Here is a 23114-nt window from a genome sequence, read left to right as displayed (position 1 = left end):
ACAATACCATTGGGAAGCAGGGGAAGACATTTCCTTGCATCTCTTACTCCATCCACCTCCCTGGTCTTTTACTAGAATCTCCCCTAGGTTGAAACCAACCAGCAGCCAGAGAGCAAGGGTAACCATCTGGGTAGGACTAGAGAGTGGAGCAGAACATCACTGAGCATGAACTGGAGATTAGAGAGCTTCAGAACAACATTGAAAGTGGATAATTCAGTCCACTACAGATATATGTAAATATATGCTTTTAGTGCCCCAATTAAAACAGACTTTTACAGACAGAGGTGTTGGCATGAAAAAGATAGCTGAGGAATCCTTCAAGGTCTAGAGTAGGAGTTTCGATCAGATGCCCTGGATTCCACAGACTCAACTTACCAGAATGGTGGTGACGATGAGTGTTCGGTTGGCAAGAGAATCGGTGATATTATTGGACCTGTCTTTGTTGCCATCCGTCATGTTTAGCCCACTGTTGGAGTTCCAAATCCCAATCTACACAGAACACATCACATCAGAGGCTGCTGACTGTCAGTGACGGCGTTTATGCTAAAGAGAGGCCCCCTCTACACCAGGAATGGGCACAGAAGCTCATAGTCTGGGAAGAGGACACCAGGGCACCATTACAGGGCAAGCTACTACACGTGGGAAAACAAAACAATGGAAGAACAACTGCGTATGTGGAACAGAAAATCTGTGCTATGTGGAGTGCAGGTAGGGGAGCTCTTTTTAATTTATTAAGTTCAATCTTCTTTTCTAAATTAAGAATTAGTAAATGAGTATCAGATTTTCTTCCAATACGTATTTGTTGAACACCGACTTATAAACCAGGGATTCTTCTAGGCATTGGAGGACGTAGCAATGAACAAAAGAGACAAAGACTCCTGCTCTGGTGGAGCTTACATTAGACTGATACAGATCTTATGTTGCCAAAGTATTACCATCAATGCCTTTAAAACTTATGAGAAATGAGACAGAGGAGGCAGGATGGACAGTGAAGAAGCTGGGCATCTAAAGGGGAAAGATAAATGGAACAAAAAGTGTGGATGGGCAGGAGACCAAGTTCTAGGTCTATCATCGAGGAACTAGTGCTGGGTCAGGGTGTCTCTCGTAGGCTCTGGTAGAACTCTGTTCATACCTCCATTGTACCTCTGTTAACGGACCTTCTTCTGTTCTTATCATCTGTTTATCTGTCTTGTTTGTTCACTTGACCATGAATGCCTTTAGTGAAGGTATTACTTCTATTGCTTATTGATCTTTCTGTCACAGAACCAACCATTGTGATTGGCAGTCAGTGAAGCCTCTTGTTCTTTTAAGAAATGGTAACCCCAATTTCCACCCGTGGCCACCTCACTCTTGGGTTATTAGAGTCTGTAGAAGTAGATTGATTTGTTCTGCCTCTAGGGGCAATCTAGGAGCAGGGCCTTAGGGAACTGGCTGTTTGTCTGAAGTCTTTTGGAAGCATTCGCTGACAGCCTAGTGAGGTGGAATGCAAACCTGGTTGCTGGGTGGCCTTGGACAAGATGCTAACCTTTCTGAGCTCTGGATCTCTACCTATAAAATAATTTATAAGGGTGTGGAGACCATCAAATGAGTAAATGCCTGTGAAAGTACTAGTATATGTTAAGAGCTGCATGAATGTTGACAATAAAGGAATGTTCACAATAAAGGACATAAAAATGGTCGCTCCGGTAATTTCTTTAAGTTTTCCCTGTTATGAAAGAACTTGGAATCATTAGTGAAATCCCTTTTCTTTGAAATTTATAAGCTGACAAAGGAGCTATGAAAAACAGGGACAGTTTAGGAACACCAATACTTGGATGCAGTCTGCGATGGACAGGGTAGAACCAAGCTTGATCTCTAAATATACTCTTCCATTGGGAGGACATTTGGCTGGCTGGACAGTGTATGAGCTTTTCAGATGGACTCTTGTCCAGATTCTAACTTTGCAATTTACCAGCAGTGGATCATGGGGAAGTTAATTTCCCTACCAGTAAAATGGAGACAATAGAACTTTTCTGATGATTAAATAAAATTTCACCTGTAGGAATGTTAGGCTTCTTTCCTTTTCTATTTGCTTACTTTGATTTACTGCCCAAATGCAGCAGCTGAAAATGCATTTAGCTCAACAAATTTTCTTTTTATTTTATTTTATTTTTTTGTTTTTTTTTTTTTAATTTATTTTATTTTTAAACTTTACATAATTGTATTAGTTTTGCTTTTTAGAAATAAAAATTCTTTGAGGTAGTTTCAAGGATTATTACAGATTTGTTCATCGGTGTGAACTGTTTCAATTTCACTGTCTTCTTTTTATACTTAATAAGGGATAGTTGGATAGTGAAATAAGGAGACAGGTCTAGGTAAATGGAGTTTGTGGGTAGTTTTTGCATTTGAAAGTATTTTGATACTTTCTGTCTGCAGAGAGAGTACTAGAGGTAGGATTAAGCTGTAGGATAACACCTTTAATGACCATTCAGTCTTTCCAGGATCAAGTGTAATATCCATCATTTAGAATGCATGAAACATGCCTGCTGGTCAAAGAACCTTTACTTTTCTTTGTCTGGCTTTGAACTCAAGAAAAAGGGAAAATTTTTTTTCTTCCCTCTCTTCTAAACTCCACTCCTCTTCTCACTTTTTGGGGGCAGGGACCCTTGCTTCCAGGAAATATATCTCAGACTAACTACAGTAGGGAGTCTATGAATTTTTAGCCAAAACTATGTTTTAGGTTGTAAACAGTTGAATTCTAACTCTATGAAGACTGTGTTTCAATTGGGCCCTTGCTGTGTTTTTAATTAAACCTTGACTTAGGCACTAGGGAGAGGGGAACCTAATTTTTAATTAAATATTGAAAGCTGGAGGAAAAAAACTGCATTTTAGCCAGTTTGTTAAGTAGTGAAGTGTGTTCTCAGTAACTCTTATTTCTATTAAAGTCAAGTGTTTAAAAGACTTACACTAATATCTGAAATGGCAGGGCTGAGTGGCCTTGCAACATCACTCTCTTTTAAAATACAAACTTGAAATCGTAGACAAATACATCCCACAGCTGAACATCTGGCTTTGTTTCTTTACCAGCCTCACTGAAAAGTGTGGAAGGTATGATATCATTGCTGCTGCATTTGTAACCTAATGAGTCCCAAAGTACCAATCAGTGTAGACTTGCCTCCATAAAATAAGAGAAAGAAGAAGAATTTTTCCTACTGTTGGTGTAACAGAAGTGTCCTCAAATCTAGACTAAAAGAATATCAAGAAACAGTAAAGATCAAGCGATTCATGGGAAGTGGAGAGTTTACATATGAGGTTTGAATGACCTCAGCCTTGTATTTTCAAACTTTTTAATCAGCAAAGCAAGTAGAGTGTCTATGTTTGCATACAGGGGTATGTGTGTCTTTTAAACCAAAGTTGTCAACTGGCTTTACCTTTTATTTAACTGAAGTAAAATAACACATTAACAATGTCTCTTTCTGAAAAAGCAAGCTCCCATGATTCATCTGTGCTGGGAGGTTGTTGTTCGGTCACTAAGCTCTGGTGGGAGGGCTTCAGTTAACCAGGTGCCTGGATATTTAGCATTTCAGTCCTGTCCTCCGACCTTGGAGGATTGCCTTGAAGAAGCAGAACCTTAGTTTTCAAACTGTACAGCAAAAGTGGTCAGCAGTAATTTACCAGTGAGAAGCAGTAGAAGGTGGATCAATTACTTGTGGGGAGGAACACTCAAAACCTAAATAGTCTGGTCCTGTCTTCTCTCACTTTGTAAACTGGCATGAAGGAGCAGTCATTTATCATCTAGGACAACAAAGGAAAGCATTTGAAAATGAGGACTTAAATGCAATTAAGCAAGCCCTTTTAAAAAAAGGTAGTGTGACAAAGGGAATGCTCAGAAAGTGACTAAGATCCATCTCTCAAACCTGGTGAGTGATTCATGTAAACTCAAAATCCAAAATTGCTGAGTGACATAATCAAGTATCTAGGGGAAAGAGGTGACTCTGTTTCCTGTATGATGAGTTTTATAAACATATGTTTTAGTGATGAGCTTTGTAAAGACCGCCATATCCTTTTCTTGGAAAGAACTTCAGGCTGACTGTTCGTGACTGAAAAACGTAGGCGTGTAGAGAAGAGCTTTTGGAATTAGAATGCAATGGGGGTGAATCCTTCTGCTGTAAGGTAGAATCTTGTAGGGAGAGGACAGTGTGTTGGTTGGGTCTCAACAGGTCTCTTGTGCTAGCGCTCAGATTACTGCAAATTGTTGATGAGCAGTCATAACACAAAACAGCACACCACAGTATATACAGCTTGCAACGTGGCAACAATGGGTCAGCAGAAGGAAGAGGCACAAAGGCATGGAGGAAAGCCGGGAAGTGCATCCTTGGGATGTGGGGGTGATTATTGCAGTTTAGTGACAAATAAAGGACATTCCCCTCCCCTGAGAATAATTTCAGGACTTGGATTTCATTCCCGAGGATATTTGGTTTGAATTAATTCAACATTGTAGAAAATGCCTGGAGTCTCAAGCTGGATTAGTGTAATAAGCTTTTTTCTGGGTACCACTTAGGTTCATCTATGTATTAGCATAGAGGAGATGGGATTGTCCTCCTTGTGCCTTTGGTAGCCTGGTTCATCAAAACTTAAAACAAGGTTATTAAACCTGTGCTTATTTAAACTTAAAAGCAGGACACTTTGGAGCTCATCTGAGTATGCTCCAAAAGGGAGGAGACGAGGCTTCTGACTACAGGGAGAAACTGTTTACACTTCCTGTGACTTAACTCATAATTCAAAAGAGGAAGTGAACCCGACAAAACCGTTCAAGTTGAACAACCTGGAGTAATTTAAGGTCCATATGTCAATCAGCAGGTGGTTTAGCAAGTGGTTCGAGGGAGATAGATTGAAAGACAATGTTTGCATATCGCTGGGACATTTTCCTGATCAGAATGTTTGTAATGTCTAGCTTTTGCTTCTATAATAAATCTGTGCACATTCATTGACAACATAATACTGTACAATAAGCTGTGAAGTAGTAGGTGCTATGATTTATAAGACAATCTCATTTCCTTTGCAAAATCTCTAATGTTTTTGTCCTCTGGAAACTGTGGTTCTAAAGCAAATTATGAAACAATATGCACTGAGAAGGTTTTGTTTTTCTGCATAAAATGAAGATGGTGTGTAATAAAAGGGAATTTCTGAAAATGGTTCATATATTTTGTGGTGGTGACATAGAAGGAGATGTCCCGGCCCCTCGGAGCCTTAGCCTGTCTGACTAGTCTGATGGATCAAATCTATTGTATTTTTTCCCCCTTAGGGAAAAAAAATATTTAGAGTCAAGAAAGAGTATAAATGGACCAGTGTCTGCTTCTGTTGCAGCTACCTGCTTTTAGTCCTAACAGGGACTGGTCCTACCCAGGAGAAACAAAAATAATCTAGAGGGAAATATTTAATCCATCATTATTTAATCCACCTCAAGTCTGTTTCAATTGCCAGGCAATGTTGTTGAGAGACAACATATTCAATCACCCGTGTTCTCCCTTTAAGTGGAATTTCGCCTCTAAACTGCAATTGGAGAGCTACTGGTCTGACAAAACTGGAAGGATGCAGGCTTTTCCTTTGGTATTTTCCACCCCACTCCCAGATTTCCTGCAGGTTTTCTCCATGTACAAACCTTCTTCCACACTTTATATAAGTGTTTAGACACTTCGCCAGCAGCCTTGGTTTTCAGAGGGGAAAAATAAAAATAGCACTTAATTAAAATGGAGCATGGAAGCCAAGAGGCATCATGGCATGTGAGTGCTAACAGATTCACCGCCCCCACCCATTGTTTGGAATCTTGAATGTTCATTCAACAGAAAGCCTGAGAATAGGTACAGGAAAGACATGGACCAAGTACTTGAATCCTACAGAAGTTGCTTCTCCTTGGTGGTGGAACCTGATTTTCACTTTTGCTTTTGCATGCCAAAAAAAAAAAAAAAAAGGCAAAATTCTTTCGAATATGCACACCTATGCTGCAGAGCTTAAGGTCTTCATCATTCCTGTCAAAGTCATTTATAACTAGATTCAAACAACACACACACACACACACACACACACACATTATTCCTTAGTGAGACAAAAGTGTGCTTATTATTCCTTGACTAGATGCTTCTTGGCATTAGAAACTTGAGTGAAAGTGAGAAAATAGGCTTTTTTTTTTTTTTTTTAACAGTTTTCCTTATGGACCCCACATGAGGCTGACATGAAAAGATTGGGCATTTCCTCCCTTGCCGACTGAGAGCGATAGGATGGCTCACAGCCTTAAGGCTCAGTCAGCCTTCTCAGGAACTGAGCCCAAGTCACCTGAAGAAAGAAAAGTTATTGCAGACAATGAACAGTTGAGAAACAAATTGAGAAAACACTTTCATCTAATTCGATTTTGCCTTTGTTAGAAAAACACCACTAGAATGTGCACAATATTGCCGTGTATGCATAGCTGGGAGAGCATAACAATAGCTCCATCTATTTCATCACAAGCCTGAGTCAAAAAGATGTTTCCTTAACAGACTTTCTTCTTCCTGCAGTTCGGTCTGTCAGTGCAGTGGAGAGGGAGGCAGAGAAGCATGTACAGAGAAGAATACATTTTCTTTTAAAAAGAGCTCTTATTGCCTTTTAGTCTGCAACAAGTATGATTTTCTTCCCTTTTGTTCCCTGCAGCCCAACGTCCACATTCCATTACAGAAGTTAGGTGGGTGCCTTGTGCTCTATCAGAGTGCATTAAGCTAACAGAAGAGGGAATCAGAGTGAAGAAATGAGAGAGAGAGAGGCAGAGAGGAACAGTGAGGGGGCAAAGAGAGATGGAGAGAGGAAGAGGCAGAGACACATATGGAGAGAGAGACAGAGGAAGAGAAGAGATGAAGGAAGAGGGCATTTTTGCAAGGGGAAACTTGCATGACTAATATGGATTCTCTAAGTTGTGGACTCATTATTTTCCTCAAGCTCTTCAACACTAGAGACTACCTTTCACATTCAGCCTAATCCATCTTTCTTTGTTTTAAATAAGCTATTTGGCAGTGGGGCAAATGTGTCTCAGTGGCTTCCCTGGTGGCTCAGATGGTAAAGAGTCTCCCTACAGTGCAGGAGACCTGGGTTCAATCCCTGGGTTGGGAAGATCCCCTGGAGGAGGAAATGGCAACACACTCCAGTATTCTTGCCTGGAGAATTCCATGCAAGGAGGAGCCTGACGGGCTACAGTCCATGGGATCCCAAAGAGTCGGACGTGACTGAGTGACTTCCTTTTTTTTTTTTTTTTTTCAAATGTGTCTCTGTTAACAAAAGCAACAAAACGGAAATGGAAACCTTATCTCATTTAAAAAAATCACCCCCAAAGTAAAACATTGTTCCCAAAGATGTTCTTTTACATTAAGCATAACTTTTTGTCCACTAAAAGTGAAAAAAAAAAAACAAAAACAAAGAAAAACAACACTGGATTACAGAGTTTAGGTGTTCAGACAATTGTTTGGTGGGGGTGGGGGTTCAAGATCTTTTATCCTTAAGGTTCTAAAAGTTAACGTCTTCACTACAAGTGTTAATTATCCCAATATATAGTGAATTCACGATATATATTGTGAATACTAAATTGATGTAATAAAGAGAAGGCAAATTCTTTTATTATTATTATTTTTTAAAATATTTGTATTATTATTATTTTATCTTTTAGCTATGCTGTATGGCATGTGGGATCTTCGTTCCTTGACCAGGGATTGAACCCTTGTTCCTGCACTGTGAGTGCAGAGTCAACCACTGGACCACCAGAGAAGTCCCTATTATTATTAATCAATTAAATAGCTTACATTTGCATTGCCCTAAATAGTAACTTGAAACACTGAGAGGTTGAGAACTACAACTATAATAATCCTAAAATCAAACTCAACATTAAAATACATTGTTAAAGCATATTTCCTCATAAAATAAAGGATGTAAAGTTAGTTTGCTTCAGTAAGCCTTTTACATTCTGCTTCATTCTGTCCTCTGTCACCCATCTCAAAATGGAGTACAATTAAAATTCACTTTTGACCCTTGGGCGTCATTCCTAAGATAAATCATTGACAGCTTTTGATTTTCCAAGTCTGAGCTCAATTTCTTAGAACCTGTGAAATAAGGGGCTAATGATCCCCACCCCTAGGGCTGTATGTATGCTTGTAAATATGCCAAGCACTATGTAGCCATTAGCATTGCTGTTGATAACACACACAATTTAAGAATCTAGTACATCAACATCAATTTGCAGATCAGAGAGAGTGAGCTAGAAAACTGGACATAAATGAATAGGCTGGGAAAATAGCTTCATCATTCCCGTACTTGTTGTGCAAGTAAAATGCATGAGAGGTGTTCTTTTGTAATTTCCAAATTTATCATCAAGGAGGTTACCTTTTCAGTTCCTTCCTCTTTAAGACTAATAATGTCCAGATCAAAATCCTTCCTCAAGCCATCGGTTTTATTGAAGGTGATACGCCCAGTCAAGCCATCCCACTGAGCCTATGGACAAAAGGAACATGGCATTACTGTTTAACACTTACAATCCTTAACACTGTCAAAGTTGTAATACCTCCGATTCATCACAGTAAGTATCCAATTGTTCAGTTCCATCATGGTGTTATAAACCATTGTGTTAGTTCAATAACTTGATAGCAGAATACTTCAGTATTTTATTAGCACTCATTTATTTCTTCAGTTCTAACATTATCACACTTTAGATGGGAGGGTATAGAAAGATTGACTGTAAAATGGTCTTCCCATGGACTAAACAATATCTGGGAAGTCACAATATTTGTTTTCCAAGGTCAATCCAAATCCATTTCAAGGGACTGCCCAGGTGAAGTAATGCCCTTTTTTGTTCTTTGAGAAAAGGATGTAATTCATTGACCAAGGGTTTTTTTTTTTTTTAGCAAACAAAAGCTGGGGAAGTTGGTTACCACTAGACCTGCCTTACAAGATATACTAAAGGGAGTTCTTTAAGTGGAGAAAAAAGAATACTAAATAACATAAAAACATAAAAAAGATGGATGCTAGCTGAATCTATGTGGTAATCAGTTCACTATACATGTAAATCAAACCATTATGCTCTTCATCTTAGACTTATACAGTGGTTGTTTAGTTGCTAAGTCGTGTCCAACTCTTTTGTGATCTCTTGGACTGCAGCCCACCAGGCATCTTTGTCCATGAGATTTCCAAGGCAAGAATACTGGAGTAGGTTGTCATTTTCTTCTCCAGGGGATCTTTCTGACCTAGGGATGGAACCCGAGTCCTCTGTGTTGGCGGGTGGAATTTTTACCACTAATCCACCTAGAAAGCCCAGATCTATACAGTGAAGTATGCTAATTATTTCTCAGAAAACTAGGGGAAAAAGGTACACGAGAGAGGTACACAGCAAGAAGGCAGCCATCTGCAAGCCAGAAAGAGAGCTGTCATCTAGAACCCAGCCCTCCTGCCTCCCTGATCTTACACTTCCAGCATCTGGAACTGTGAGAAATAGATGTTTGCTATTTAAAGAAAAATCCTTCATTTAATTGCATATGCAATTTTCTGTTTGTTTGTTTGTTTATATAAGGTAACAATGGCAGATTCCAGAGACCGGGACATGGGCATCTTTTGGGAGAGCCACTTTTCAGGCTGCCACATATATCAACATCATTTGAGGAATTAAAAATCACAGTAGTTTAGGACTTGCCTGGTAGTCCAGTGGTTAGGAATCTGCCTTCCAATGCAGGAGATACAGGTTCCGTCCCTGGTCAGGGACCTAAGATCCCACATGCCGTGGTGCAGCTAAGCCTGCATGCTACAGTTACTGAATACCCTTGACCTAGGGCCTGAGTTCCGCAACTAGAGAAACCCATGTGCTGCAATGAAGACCCAGTGCAGCCAAATAAAATACAACAAAACAGATAAAACACAGTAGTCTGCTCTTCAGAGAACTCACAATGGAGATCTTAGGTCATTTCATGATATAAAATATGGTGGCCCCAGAGGTTGTGAGCTTCAATCATTAGGTTATCCGTGATAACCTTGCCTAATTTGAATTGACTTACAAATGAGGATAAAGGAGAATTCAGTCCTTTGTAGGCACTTAGCTATTTTCCCTCTCCCAACTTCACCAAATTCATTAGATATATGTAGATGTGAAAAAGATCCTGAGAGCTATACCATATCCAAAGAGTTCATGCCATGTGTGTCTGTTGAATATATTTACCCATTTGACCAAGAGGCAGAAGCAAAGCAGTGGAAAGAGTATGGGTTTATCACAGAGCTGGTTTTAAATCTCTGATGTATGACTTCAAGCAAGTTACTTAACCTAAACCTGGGTTATCTCAGGCTTCAGTGTTTATCCATACAGGATTTTTTAGAGATTTAAATGGACCTGCCTCTTGAGAAACCTATATAAAGGTGAGGAAGCAACAGTTAGAACTGGACATGGAACAACAGACTGGTTCCAAATAGGAAAAGGAGTATGTCAAGGCTGTATATTGTCACCCTGCTTATTTAACTTATATGCAGAGTACATCTTGAGAAATGCTGGGCTGGAAGAAGCTCAAGCTGGAATCAAGATTGCTGAGAGAAATATCAATAACCTCAGATATGCAGATGATACCACCCTTATGGCAGAAAGTGAAGAGGAACTAAAAAACCTCTTGATGAAAGTGAAAGTGGAGAGTGAAAAAGTTGGCTTAAAGCTCAGTATTCAGAAAACGAAGATCATGGCATCTGGTCCCATCTCTTCATGGGAAATAGATGGGGAAACAGTGGAAACAGTGGCAGACTTTATTTTTTGGGCTCCAAAATCACTGTAGATGGTGACTGCAGCCATGAAATTAAAAGATGCTTACTCCTTGGAAGGAAAGTTATGACCAATGTAGATAGCATATTGAAAAGCAGAGACATTAATTTGCCAACAAAGGTCCATCTAGTCAAGGCTATGGTTTTTCCAGTGGTCATATATGGATGTGAGAATTGGACTGTGAAGAAAGCTGAGCACCGAAGAATTGATGCTTTTGAACTGTGGTGTTGGAGAAGACTCTTGAGAGTCCCTTGGACTGCAAGGAGATCAGTCCTGGGTGTTCACTGGAAAGACTGATGTTGAAGCTGAAACTGCAATATTTTCGCCACCTGCTGGAAAGACTGACTCACTGGAAAAGACTGATGCTGGGAGGGATTGGGGGCAGGAGGAGAAGGGGATGACAGAAGATGAGATGGCTGGATGGCATCACTGACTCGATGGACATGAGTGTGGGTAAACTCCAGGGGTTGGTGATGGGCAGGGAGGCCTGGCGCTCTGCAATTCATGGGGTCTCAAAGAGTTGGACATGACCGAGCGACTGAACCGAACTGAACTGAATACAATTCTTACCACATTGAAAGTATTTAACATTTTAATGGAGATTATTTTTACAGCCATCTCTTATTTTTCTTCCCCACATTCAAAACTCTAGAATTTGGCTTTCATTACTGTTAATGTCAGTACTCACAGGTGTAGTCTTTTCTGGTCTCGTTTGCATTTCGTTTTACAAATTAACATCAAATTCATTGTTCTAAAATATAATTTCCTATTTATGCAATTTCTGTCAACACAGAAAGTATATAATAAATTAATGTCACCTATAAATGAGTCTAACCTTGACTTTAAATTTGTAGTTACGATGCTTAATTTTATGTGTCAACTTGATTGGGTCATAGTATGCTGTTATCTGGTTAAACATCATCTCCAGGTGTGTCTGTGAGGCTGTTTCCATTTGAATCAATAGAGCAAACTACCCTCTCCAATGTAAGTGGCCCGAAACCATTGAGGGCCTGAATAGAACAAGGAACAAACAATCTTTCTGACTGTTGGGACTGGGGCTTCCACCACTGGTGTTCCTGGTTCTCATCTTCTTGGTGCCAAGAAGCATCAGGAAAGAGAATACCTAGTAGTTTAGGAATAAGCACATTAATGTATTTCAATGAAGCACTGTGTGAGGATAAAAAATCTGCACATAGTAACTGAAGAAAGAGGTATGGATCCTACTTAACCCAACTGCAAGAAAAAAAAGGGCCAGGGAAACGTACTTTGAGGAAAGAAGGCCTGAACTCTCAAAGGATGAGAAGTGTGCTATACTGTGCTGTGTTAAGTCGTTCAGTGTGTCTGATTCTTTGCGACCCCATGGACTATAGCCCACCAGGCTGCTCTGTCGATGGAATTCTCCAGGCAAGAATACTGGAGTGGAGTGCCATTTCCTACTCCAGGAGAGCTTCCCAATCCAGGGATCAAACCCAGGTCTCCCGCATTGCCGGCAGATTCTTTACCGACTGAACCACCTGGGCAGCATTTGATGAGAAGTTAGTTGACCAAACAAAGATTCACAGCCTGAGTAAAACCTGAAACACAAAACAAGTTGTATCTGCCATGGATCCGTCATGCGAGGTAAGGAATGATGAGAAATGAGCCTGGGAAGGAGAGTAGGTTCCTGTTTGTGAAGATGTTGCGAGTCACACTCATTGGCTTGGACTTTGCTCCACAGACATTTAGGAATCACTGGAGTGTTTCAAGCCCATGAGTGTTGTGAGCAGGTGTGCATTACAGCAAGACATTTTGGCAGAACTGAAGGAGAATGACTCAAGATTGTGAGCAGAAGGCTGGTTAGCAGGTCGTTCTCACAGAACAAAATTTACAGAAATGTATTCTCATTTCTATGTATGAACACAGGGACAGCACAGTTCCTTCATTTCCCTGTCCCCACAACTTGTACACCACGATTACCATCAAGTATTAGTAGAAGGAGTTCTACAGCAGGATAGATACAGTTTCTTGAAGAAAGTGTTGCTATTCAAGTTTTACCTAAAGAATATGCTATGGAATCAACTTGTCCAGAACCAACACAGCACAAAATGTATTTTCTGGCTATCATTCAGATCGAATGGATATCATGAAGAAGTATACTTTATCACTTGATAATGCTGGAAGATAAATCAAATTAATGTCGGGAAATGATGTGTGGACAGGAAAAGCCTACACCTCTCATCTAAGCTGCTTATATTGCCAATCTAGATGTGAGTTAAAGTGCTATGACACATACAGAAAAATGCTTTTTTTTTGATCCTAGAACTTGGCCTTCAGAGTTCATCACCAAGAGAGACCATAATGCCAAACATTAGCTCCTGCTCTAAAAAAGTGATGGTGTATTTTTATGGTCAATATTAGCACCTGTTGTTAAACACTCTGAGATATAGGTAATCTCATTCTCTGCATTAATACATCAGTATGGAAGACAAGTAGGGAGCCTCCTCTTGTATGTACTTAGACACACCTCCTGACTTTGTAATTTTCCTTTTCTCATCATCATATCCCAATCCTACTTTTTGTACTCAGATCACTCCTCTATATTTTGCAAGTCAAAGGCTGGCTTCATAGATTAATGGGTTAACTGAGAGTTGCTAAATAAGCTATTGCATTAGGGTTATAGCAGCTGCGTGAGAGTAGAGAGCAATTTGTCTGTGACTTTGGTTCAGTGCAAATCTAGTGTGTTAAGGGTTTGGACTAAGTCAATTTTCAAACCCCTTCTTCATGCTTCTAAAAACATGTAGTTCTAACCCTCCTCCTGATATGTTTGGAAGGATGTAGTTATCTCCATTAAGTTCTGTAGGATTTTCAGAAGCTTTTTCCTAGAGGCAACTTTTCCTTCATGGGGTTCATGCTGTTAGTCAATTCGGTACATTGTCCGGAGTTTATGGAGCTTTCTGAAAATGTACAGAAATTGGTAGCATTTATCTCTTGATGTAGCATATAGTTCATAGCAAGGTCTTAAAACCCAGTTCAGAAATCCAATTTTATTTCCATTAAGCGTGTCTATTGTGTCCTTTTGTTTGGATTCTGTGGTGTTGGTTATATTCTTGAATTTTGTGTTCCAATCAGTGGTGCTGAGTAATTCCCACTTCTCATTTCTCTTCCCTGCTCATCCAAGTGGTAAAAAGTCCCCTTTTCATGCTCTAACAATGCTTCCTTTCCAGCCTCAATATCTATAAAGACACCCTGCCTAGTCCTTTACTGAACTGAAATATCTTTTGACCTTCACAGTCCAGTTTCCCTAACCGCCACAATTACCTGTGTGCTTCTGCTTCCCGTTCCTAGATGAATATTTCTTATATATTCTTTTTTTGTTGTTTTTCAAACCAGTTGTTGATAAGCATTTACTGAAACACCAATGCATTATTGATCAGGGTGAATAGACGATGACTATGATGAATAAGATCCATGAGGATCTTATTTTCTAAGACAAGCCTGAAGCATATGCAATTTAGATAATGATATATAATTATATTAGTCATAATTACAATTTGCTTGCCTTATGTAGAAGCATTTGCACAGAAGACAATTATAGTATACTTAACTGAAAACAATACTTAAACTATTGTCCCTATTTCAGGAAATCGCTTTAATTTCTACTCTGCTTTAGACCTCTTGATAACAACTGCTGATAACAAGTGAGTCAAATGTAGTGACTTTCTTTCCTCTTATAAGATACATTAGTTGATGGCCAAGAGACAAAAATCAAGAGACGAAAGAAGAAAAATGAAAGTTTTTCATTATTGTCAAACATTTTCATTAATGCTTTTTCATTTGTATGCTCTTTCTCAAGATGATATGCTAAGTCGCTTCAGTTGTGTCCGACTCTGTGTGACCCCATAGACGGCAGCCCACCAGGCTCCCCCGTCCCTGGGATTCTCCAGGCAAGAACACTGGAGTGGGTTGCCATTTCCTTCTCCAAGATGATATACATTGTCCAAATAAAGTAAAATTTTAGTATTGAGGAAGAAAGTGGCTAGCATTTAACTCTTATAAGAGTCAATTTTTAACTTCGCTTAGTTAAAATGATTTCATTCATTTTTTTTTCCCTAAAGGGGACTTAAACATGTAAAAGAACATAAAGCCCCCATTCCTAGAACTAGAATATTCCCTGACACATGCTGACGCAATTTTCTCATTTTGTATATGGAGTAAACAGTTTCCTATTGAAAGACATATTTTTTTTTTTTTTTTTTTGAGAACTGGATAGAATGTGATTTTCTCTGTTATGCATTTTTTCCCCTTTCTGTTTCTTTTCTTCTGATTCTGTTTTGATTCTTATTTTTGCTCAAGTATATCAGACTGAAAATATCTTGCCTAACTCATAGCTTGAGCTATTTGTCTTCCAAAACTGGCTGTAAAGACCAGTGGATCCACATCTGGTTGCAGACCACGAGCTGTCTCCGCAATGCTATTTCCGGTGCATAGTTAGGGGAGCTCTTGTGGCCCAGAAGCACCTGGGTTGGGCCATGACCAGGTCTAGGGATCAGTGGGTATTTTAAGAATATAGGCCAGCACCTGTGTGTTTTTCCAGTAGTCATGTACAGATGTGAGAGTTGGACCATACAGAAGGCTAAGCACCAAAGAATTGATGCTTTTGAATTATGGTACTGGAGAAGACTTTTGAGACTCCCTTCGACTGCAATGAAATCAAACCAGTCAATCCTAAAGGAAATCAACCCTGAATATTCATTGGAAGGACTGATGCTGAAGCTCTAATACTCTGGCCACCTGATGCAAAGAGTGATGCTGGGACAGACTGAAGGCAGGAGGAGAAGGGGGTGATAGAGGATGAGCTGCTTCAATAATATCACCAGCTCAATGGACATGAGTTTGAGCAAACTCTAGGAGACAGACAGTGAAGGGAGGTAAGCCTGGCATGCTTTGTGATATTTTACTTTAAGCAAAATTTCCAAGTTCCTGTCTTAAATTTAAGACCTTGAACTAATGTTAAATCAAATTAATTGATAGATAATTTCTAGAAATCTAGATAATTTCTAATAAGATAATACAGACACATAGTCACCATTTTGTGTGTATGCATATATATGCATATATACCTTTATTGTTATTTTTGTATGTTATAAAAAAGCTGTACCTTTGGGTCATTCTAATGAATATGTTTATATTTACTATGTTGAAAAGGTATTTAAAAGATGTATGTGGCCCTAGGGCATTGCTTATATATATAAAGTAATGGAGTATCCTTTTGTTTATAAGGTAGAGAGAAAATATATACCAAATTATGATAAAGTATAGTGAACAGAAAAATATCAGTGTGGCTAGTATAGAAGGTTTGAAGGAACTCTTATTTGCACTGAAGCATAATACTTGCACATAATGAGTCTGGGGAAGAAAGCAAAGAAATGTGTCAAAAATTTGGCAGTTTGCTCAGTTTTGACAAAGTTTATTAGTAAGATACTTATTTTATTATTTTTTTGGCTATGTGCACAGCGTGAGGGATCTTAGTTCCTCTCTGCAGGGATTGAACCTGAGTCCTGGCAGTCAATGTGCCAAACCTTAGCCACTGGACCACCAGGGAATTCCCAGGGGACGTATTTTAATTTTGTGAGTACTTTTATGCCAAATGCTATACGAATGTTAGAGTTTTATTTTAAAATGACAGTTGGTCTCGGAGTACTTAATCTGCTCTTAAAAGAAGAGATAAAAGTTTATAATTTACCTCCTGTGTAATCTGCTCATCTGTTCTCATCATCAAGTGGTTTCTGCCTTATTCTCATGTTTGTCTGAAGACTTTGCTGGAAGCTATAGGCTGATAACTGGATCTTTTTCAAAGCATAGCACTGTCAGAACGTCAGTGGCACCTGATACTCTTACCTGTTGGTACTTTAGCAAACAGGGTCATTGGTACAGGCTTTGGTGCTTAAAATGATCTCATTTAGCCAACTGTGAATGTAGCGGGGACTTCCAGGACTCCTTTTAGTAAGTCTGGAATAGAAGACCTTATGAATGCAGAATGCTGACCCAACATCTGGATATATAAGACATAAGGTGAATTAAATGAATAGTGGGGGTAAATCTAACTGAGATTATTTGATTTTGAGTATTGCCAATATGTTTTTAAATGCTCTATTAAGGGAGTAAGATACATCCTTTATCTTTAACCTTCAATGTAATCACCTATAAATGACACATTCTTTATATGGTAATTTATTTCCCCTTACTCCTCAGAATTCAGTGTCAACTCACTAGTTTTTATGGTAATGTGGTTATTTGCATAAGATCAATAAACATCTGTCTTCTGTTTTTACCAGGACACAGTTCGACAAACTGGTTGTGTAAGTAAGTTCCTGTCAAGGTTGCCACACCTGAGAACAAATCTCAATTAATTAGGTATAGCAAACCCACTAATAGGAAACAAATGTTGCTCTTCATATTTAAAATCAAGATCTAGTCCTCTTAAGAAACCTACCTATTATTTGTTCTATGGTTTATAGAATCCCATGAAGAAGGTCATTTACTGGCAGGACAGGAAATGTACTACAGTTTGGGCCACTTGAACAAATTCATCAAAATATGTAGGTACTGTGGAGATGAGTTTCTTGTGTTTAGTTTTTTATCTGTGCTTGGTAGGGTGAATGCTATGCTATGCTAAGTCACTTCAGTCGTGTCCGACTCTGTGCGACCCCATAGACGGCAGCCCACCAGGCTCTCCCGTCCCTGGGATTCTCCAGGCAAGAACACTGGAGTGGGTTGCCATTTCCTTCTCCAAAGCATGAAAGTGAAAAGTGAAAGTGAAGTCGCTCAGTCGTGTCCAACTCCTAGCGACCCCATGGACTCCAGCCTAACAGTCTCCTCCATCCATGGGATTTTCCAAGCAAGAGTACTGGAGTGGGGTGCCATTGCCTTCTCCGGGTAGGGTGAATAATGGTTGGCAAATCCCAAGTGTCCATGTTTTAATCCCTAGAGCCTAGAATGTAGCAAAAGGGATGCTATTAAATTAGGGATCCTAAAATGAGGAGGTCATATTGCTTTGTCTGGTGGGCCCAGTGTATTCACAATGGTCTTTATAAGAGAGATCCAGGAAACGTCAGATAGAGAGAAAGAGATTGAAAGATGCTACATTGCCAGCTTTAAAGATGGGGGAAAGGGTCCACAAAACAAAGATTACAGGAGCCCCATCATCCTCATAGCTGGAAAAGTCAAGAATACTGGTTTTAAGAGTCTCCAAGTCTCTTGGAATCTCGAAGAAACCCACCCTGACAACACTTTGACAGTAGCCCAGTGAGATTTGTGTCAGACTTCTGACCTCAGAGCTGTAGGAGAATAAACTTGTATTGTTTTAAACCACCAAGTTTATGGTGATTTGTTTAAGAAGCAAAAGGAAATTAATATTCCAATAACAGCCACTGAAACACTTCTGAAACAAGAGAGGCTTATGAAAATACAATCAGAGACTGCTTTTGAAATTTCCATGTAAAAGTTAATTTTCTGACCTTAGTAACTGCTAAACAGAAGCTCTGAATTTGCTGGTCATACACAAAGAAGCTTAAGTAGTTAATCAAAGCTCTTACTGCACCCATGTACATTAATTAGGTCCAAATACAATGACTCCAGACTTTTTGTAACATGAATCATCTTCAGAGATTATTGATGATAAAAGAGGGATTGTTGAGAAAATTATCTAAAACTTGGAAATAAAACAAAAGAATGACTGCATGTGGCTTTTAAGGTCATTCAGGGTCATTGTCTAACAGGCTCACCCAATGATGATTTAATTCTCTAGGGGTTCGTTCTTTTGTTTGTTTTACTATTTCCTTTGTTCAGGGTCAAGACTATGAAATTATATGTTAACTTGCAGACTTTTTGTCCAATAGAGATACAAATAATTTATGTCTGGTACAAGAGATAACCTCAAAGGTTATGGTTTTATTGTTCTATAGGACAATAATCAGTTTTGACTCTAACCCAGCCTTCTTTTTCCAGTTAGCCTCTCTTGATGGACTATACAATCACTCTTTCTTTAACTTCTCTTTGAACCAGCTTCACTGTCCTTTTGGTTCCATCATTAAGGAATTTATTTCCATCATTATTATCCTATCAGTGTTTTCATGGCACATGTTTTTATTTGCATGAAAATCATGTTGATTCGGAGAAGGCAATGGCACCCCACTCCAGTACTCTTGCCTGGAAAATCCCATGGATGGAGGAGCCTGGTGGGCTGCAGTCCATGGGGTCGCTAAGAGTTGGACACGACTGAGAGACTTCCCTTTCACTTTTCACTTTCATGCTTTGGAGAAGGAAATGGCAACGCACTCCAGTGTTCTTGCCTGGAGAATCCCAGGGACGGGGGAGTCTGGTGGGCTGCTGTCTCTGGGGTCGCACAGAGTCGGACACGACTGAAGCGACTTAGCAGCAGCAGCAGCATATTGATAACTTTACAAAGTTATATATTGACTATTGCTAAGTGATATATTACCTCCTTTGATTCTCCTAGGAGGCAGTCAAGGTAAATAGGATTGTTCCCATTTTAATGAAGAGGAAAGAGATCCTACAGTTGGTAAGATGCATTGGAGGGATTCAAAACCATGTCTGAATCATATTCTTTCTCCAGCACCATTCTTCATTTCTACAGATAAGGTCATGGGAAAGAAAATGAAGATGGGTGGGCTAATTGCTCTCATTTTAAATCCTCACACATGGGTCAAAAGGAGAAGATATTTTCAAGCCAAGAAAATTAAAAAGATTAAAAAAAAAAGAAATTATAAATGCAAGAATTAAGTCAGCATGAAAATTCTGACTTCCCTGTAACTCAGTGGCATGTTAGAAGCCTGGGTCACCCAAACTAACCCAACTTTAACCTGCTAGGCTTAATCAGAAAGACAAAAGCCTAGCTTTTGCCCTAGCTTCTAGGATCCTATTTCCCAGTTTCTGTGCTTCCTCTCTGCAGAGCAGCCTCTCCTGAAAGTTGGTATCATATAGCTGGAGACTGATGACAGCCTGAGTCAAAATAAACCAGCCATTAGCCTCTTCTGTGCAGTTCCTTCCTTGTGCTGCACTGTGCTTGGTCGCTTAGTTGTCTGACTCTTGGCGACCCTATGGACTGTAGCCTGCCAGGTTCCTCTGTCCATGGGGATTCTCAGGCAAGAATACTGGATGGGTTGCCATGCCCTCCTCCAGGGGATCTTCCCAGCCCAGGAATTTGTGCATAGAATTCTTTTGCTTTTCATTTTGCTTTTTTTCAAAGTTTTGAAATTTTTACAATGTTGTGCTGGTTTCTGCCATATGGTGGTTAATATTCAGGGCAAGGGCAATGTCTAGAAAGTGTCTGAACTCTTGGTTTTATGCTAGTTTAGCTAAAATGCCCCTAACTTTCTCTCTATGACTGTCTTTTATTGCTCTTCAGAACCTCATTCCACTTGCTTGCAGTGGATTAAATGGGTCCCAGGATGGCCCTACTTCCTATGATTTCCATTTTGGATTTACCTGTGTGTGGCTGTTCATTGACTCTTTACTGAAAATGTTAGTGACTTTTGCTGACTTACAACTGAAAAGACAGTGGAACATGTTTTAAAGTCCTTTATCTTCAGTCACCATGAACTTCCTTCCTTGGAACTTTATTTCTGGACAACCCTCTCTGATTCCCTTCTCTTCAGTATCTTTGTCTTCCTTATTTTTCATCAAGCATACCTGTTTTTCTTATTCTGAGGTAGCAATAATGCCTTGACTTTTAGAAAGCACATGGCAACATGTGACAGAATCAATTTATGGTCCAGAAAGCTAATTGAAAAAGGAGAAGTTTTCAAGTAAAACAGGAAGATTTAATACAATCATAAATTCATATGCTTTTAGCAGCCTAACAACAACAAAAAAATCCCATATTGCATTAAAAAAAAATTAAAAATACTGCTAAAAGACACTTCACTGGTCTTCATATATTGTTCTTATACAAATTTTAGTCATAAACCCAGCATTATAAATAAGATGCGCTTCAACAGAGTGATAGTTCATTTTAATTGTTAGCATGTTTTGATGTCTGAGTGTGGTGCATCAGGAATGGTTTGACTTTGGGATCAAATGATGTGGAATTAGCTAGGTGACTCTGTACATCGCAAAGAGTAGGGCAAGACTGAGGGACTAACAATTTCACTTTGGCAACACACTCCAGTTTTCTTGCCTGGAGAATCCCAGGGACGGGGGAGCCTGGTGGGCTGCCGTCTATGGGGTCACACAGTCGGACACGACTGAAGTGACTTAGCAGCAGTAGCAGTAGCATGAGTAGATTACTTAACTTCTTCAACATCCATTTGCAAAAATTAACACTGTCTTTGACTAGTTGTAAAAATTAAAGGAGATAATTCTTCAAAGCTTCTAACAGGACCATCAGATGGAAGCTCAATAAAATTCTAGTTCCTTTCTTATCTTGACCTAGTTAAAAACTCCTCAACTCTCCCAACAGATATAAGATCACTCATAGACCATTTTGCAGTGATCCTTGCTCTGTGTCAGAGCCTTCCTTTATGCTGCTTGTCAGTGAAAAACTAACTGCCTTACTACATCATCAATTACATTAATGCAGTGGCTGTCAAATTCTAATGAGCACAAAACCACTGGGATACTTATTTGACGTGAGAGCCAGGGATTTGCATTTTTTAAAATAAGCATTCCACTTGCTTTTGCAACCATGAAGAAGGTCCTCATACTATACTCTGAGAATTAGTGAAACAGGGCTTAAAGTTTGTCAACTCTGTGGACCCTATCCTACCTGTATTTGTTGAATAATCTCACCAAAAATTACCAGTCACCAAACAATTATTGAGCTTGATTTCAGTGACAGACAGAGATCCACAGAGTCTTTTCAAAGTCTGCGCTGTCCTTGAGAAAATAGATTTGTCCCCAAAGATCCTGATTGCTATGATTGTTCTTGGGGTCACACTGACCTCACAGGTCCTCTTCTGGAATCTAGACTCAATCCCTAGCATGACCCCAAACCAATTTGATTGTTGCCAGTGTTCCCTCAGTGGAGCACTATCCTGGTGAGAGATTAGATTCCTGGAATGGCCACACATTCCAAAGCTCATACATTAATGTGGAGCTGAACTAAGCCTGGAGGTTTCAGCACTTTGCCCACGGTCCAGGGGCTCCTGTTTGCTGCCAGACCTAGAAGCATTTACACTGAATTCCAGACATTTCCCAGTGCTACTGCAAAACAGCCATTATAGTATTGGAAGGAAAGCTATGACAAACCAAGACAGTGTATTAAAAAGCAGAGACATCACTTTGTTAACAGAGATCTTTATAGTCAAAGCTATGGTTTTTCCAGCAGTCATGTATGGATTGGAGAGTTGGACCATAAAGAAGGCTGAGCGCCGAAGTATTGATGCTTTTGAATAGTGGTGCTGGAGAAGACTCTTCAGAGTCCTTTGGACAGCAAGGAGATCAAGCCAGTCAATCCTAAAGGAAATCAACCCTGAATATTCATTAGAAGAAAGAAAGAAAGTGAAGTCGCTGAGTCGTGTCTGACTCTTTGCGACCCCATGGACTGTAGCCCACCAGGTTCCTCCCTCCATGGGATTCTCCAAGCAAGAGTACTGGAGTGGGTTGCCATTTCCTTCTCCAATTCATTAGAAGGACTGATGCTAAATCTGAAGCTCCAATACTTTGGCCATCTGATGAGAACAGCTGACTTATTGCAAAAGACCCTGATGCCAGGAAAAATTGAAGGTAAAAGGAGAAAGGGTCAGCAGAGAATGAGACGGTTAGCATCACTGACTCAATAGACATGAATCTGAGCAAACTCCAAGAGATAGTGAAAGACAAGGGAGCCTGACGTGCTACAGTCCATGGGATTACAAAGAGTCAGACAGGACTCAGAGACTGAAAAACAACAACAACGTATGTACACAGCTGTTTCAGAATCTTCTTTAGAGCACTTCCTTGAAACAATATTTTCAATTGCCTAGATAATAACCCCCCACCTCTCTAACACAGTATTTACTTCTCTTCCCTGCTGTTTCCTTTTTATCCCCATCTCTAGCCATGTTTCACCCCAAGGGCTACATGTAAAACTTATGTTTCAACCCTGGGGATACCTTCACAGACTGTGCATATTCATAATTTACAAATTTGTTTAGAATGTAAGCCTCCCAAGGCCAGGGATGGACATTTATTTTGCTGCATCCCCATCACCAAAGATAAGGCTTGACACCTAGTAAGCAGTACTCATTATATACTTATTGAAAGAGCAAAAGAGTCTATCAAGGTCAGTCCAAGTGTCTTCTCTTCTCTGACGCCATCCCCAATCCCTTCAGTCAGAATACATACCTTTTCC

The 23114-nt window shown here is 39.6% G+C and overlaps 1 protein-coding gene across 5 annotated transcripts in view; it reads right to left on the bottom strand.

The window, feature by feature from the left end:
- Positions 1-23114, bottom strand: part of GRIK1 (glutamate ionotropic receptor kainate type subunit 1) — a 487136-nt gene that overhangs the window by 59934 nt on the left and 404088 nt on the right. For 3 of the 5 annotated variants that reach the window (XM_044939691.2, XM_044939684.2, XM_044939688.2), the window contains exons 8-10: positions 8380-8487; positions 5642-5686; positions 376-489 (exon numbers count right to left, since the gene is read on the bottom strand). In XM_044939691.2, the coding sequence (XP_044795626.1) occupies positions 376-489; positions 5642-5686; positions 8380-8487 (267 nt within the window). The remainder of the gene's footprint in view (positions 1-375; positions 490-5641; positions 5687-8379; positions 8488-23114) is intronic. The other 2 variants (XM_044939685.2, XM_044939694.2) reach the window with 1 other exon arrangement.

Source organism: Bubalus bubalis, chromosome 1 (genome assembly GCF_019923935.1).
Source record: "Bubalus bubalis isolate 160015118507 breed Murrah chromosome 1, NDDB_SH_1, whole genome shotgun sequence".
Taxonomy (NCBI): Eukaryota; Metazoa; Chordata; class Mammalia; order Artiodactyla; family Bovidae; genus Bubalus; species Bubalus bubalis.
This window is presented reverse-complemented; position numbering and strand designations above follow the sequence as displayed.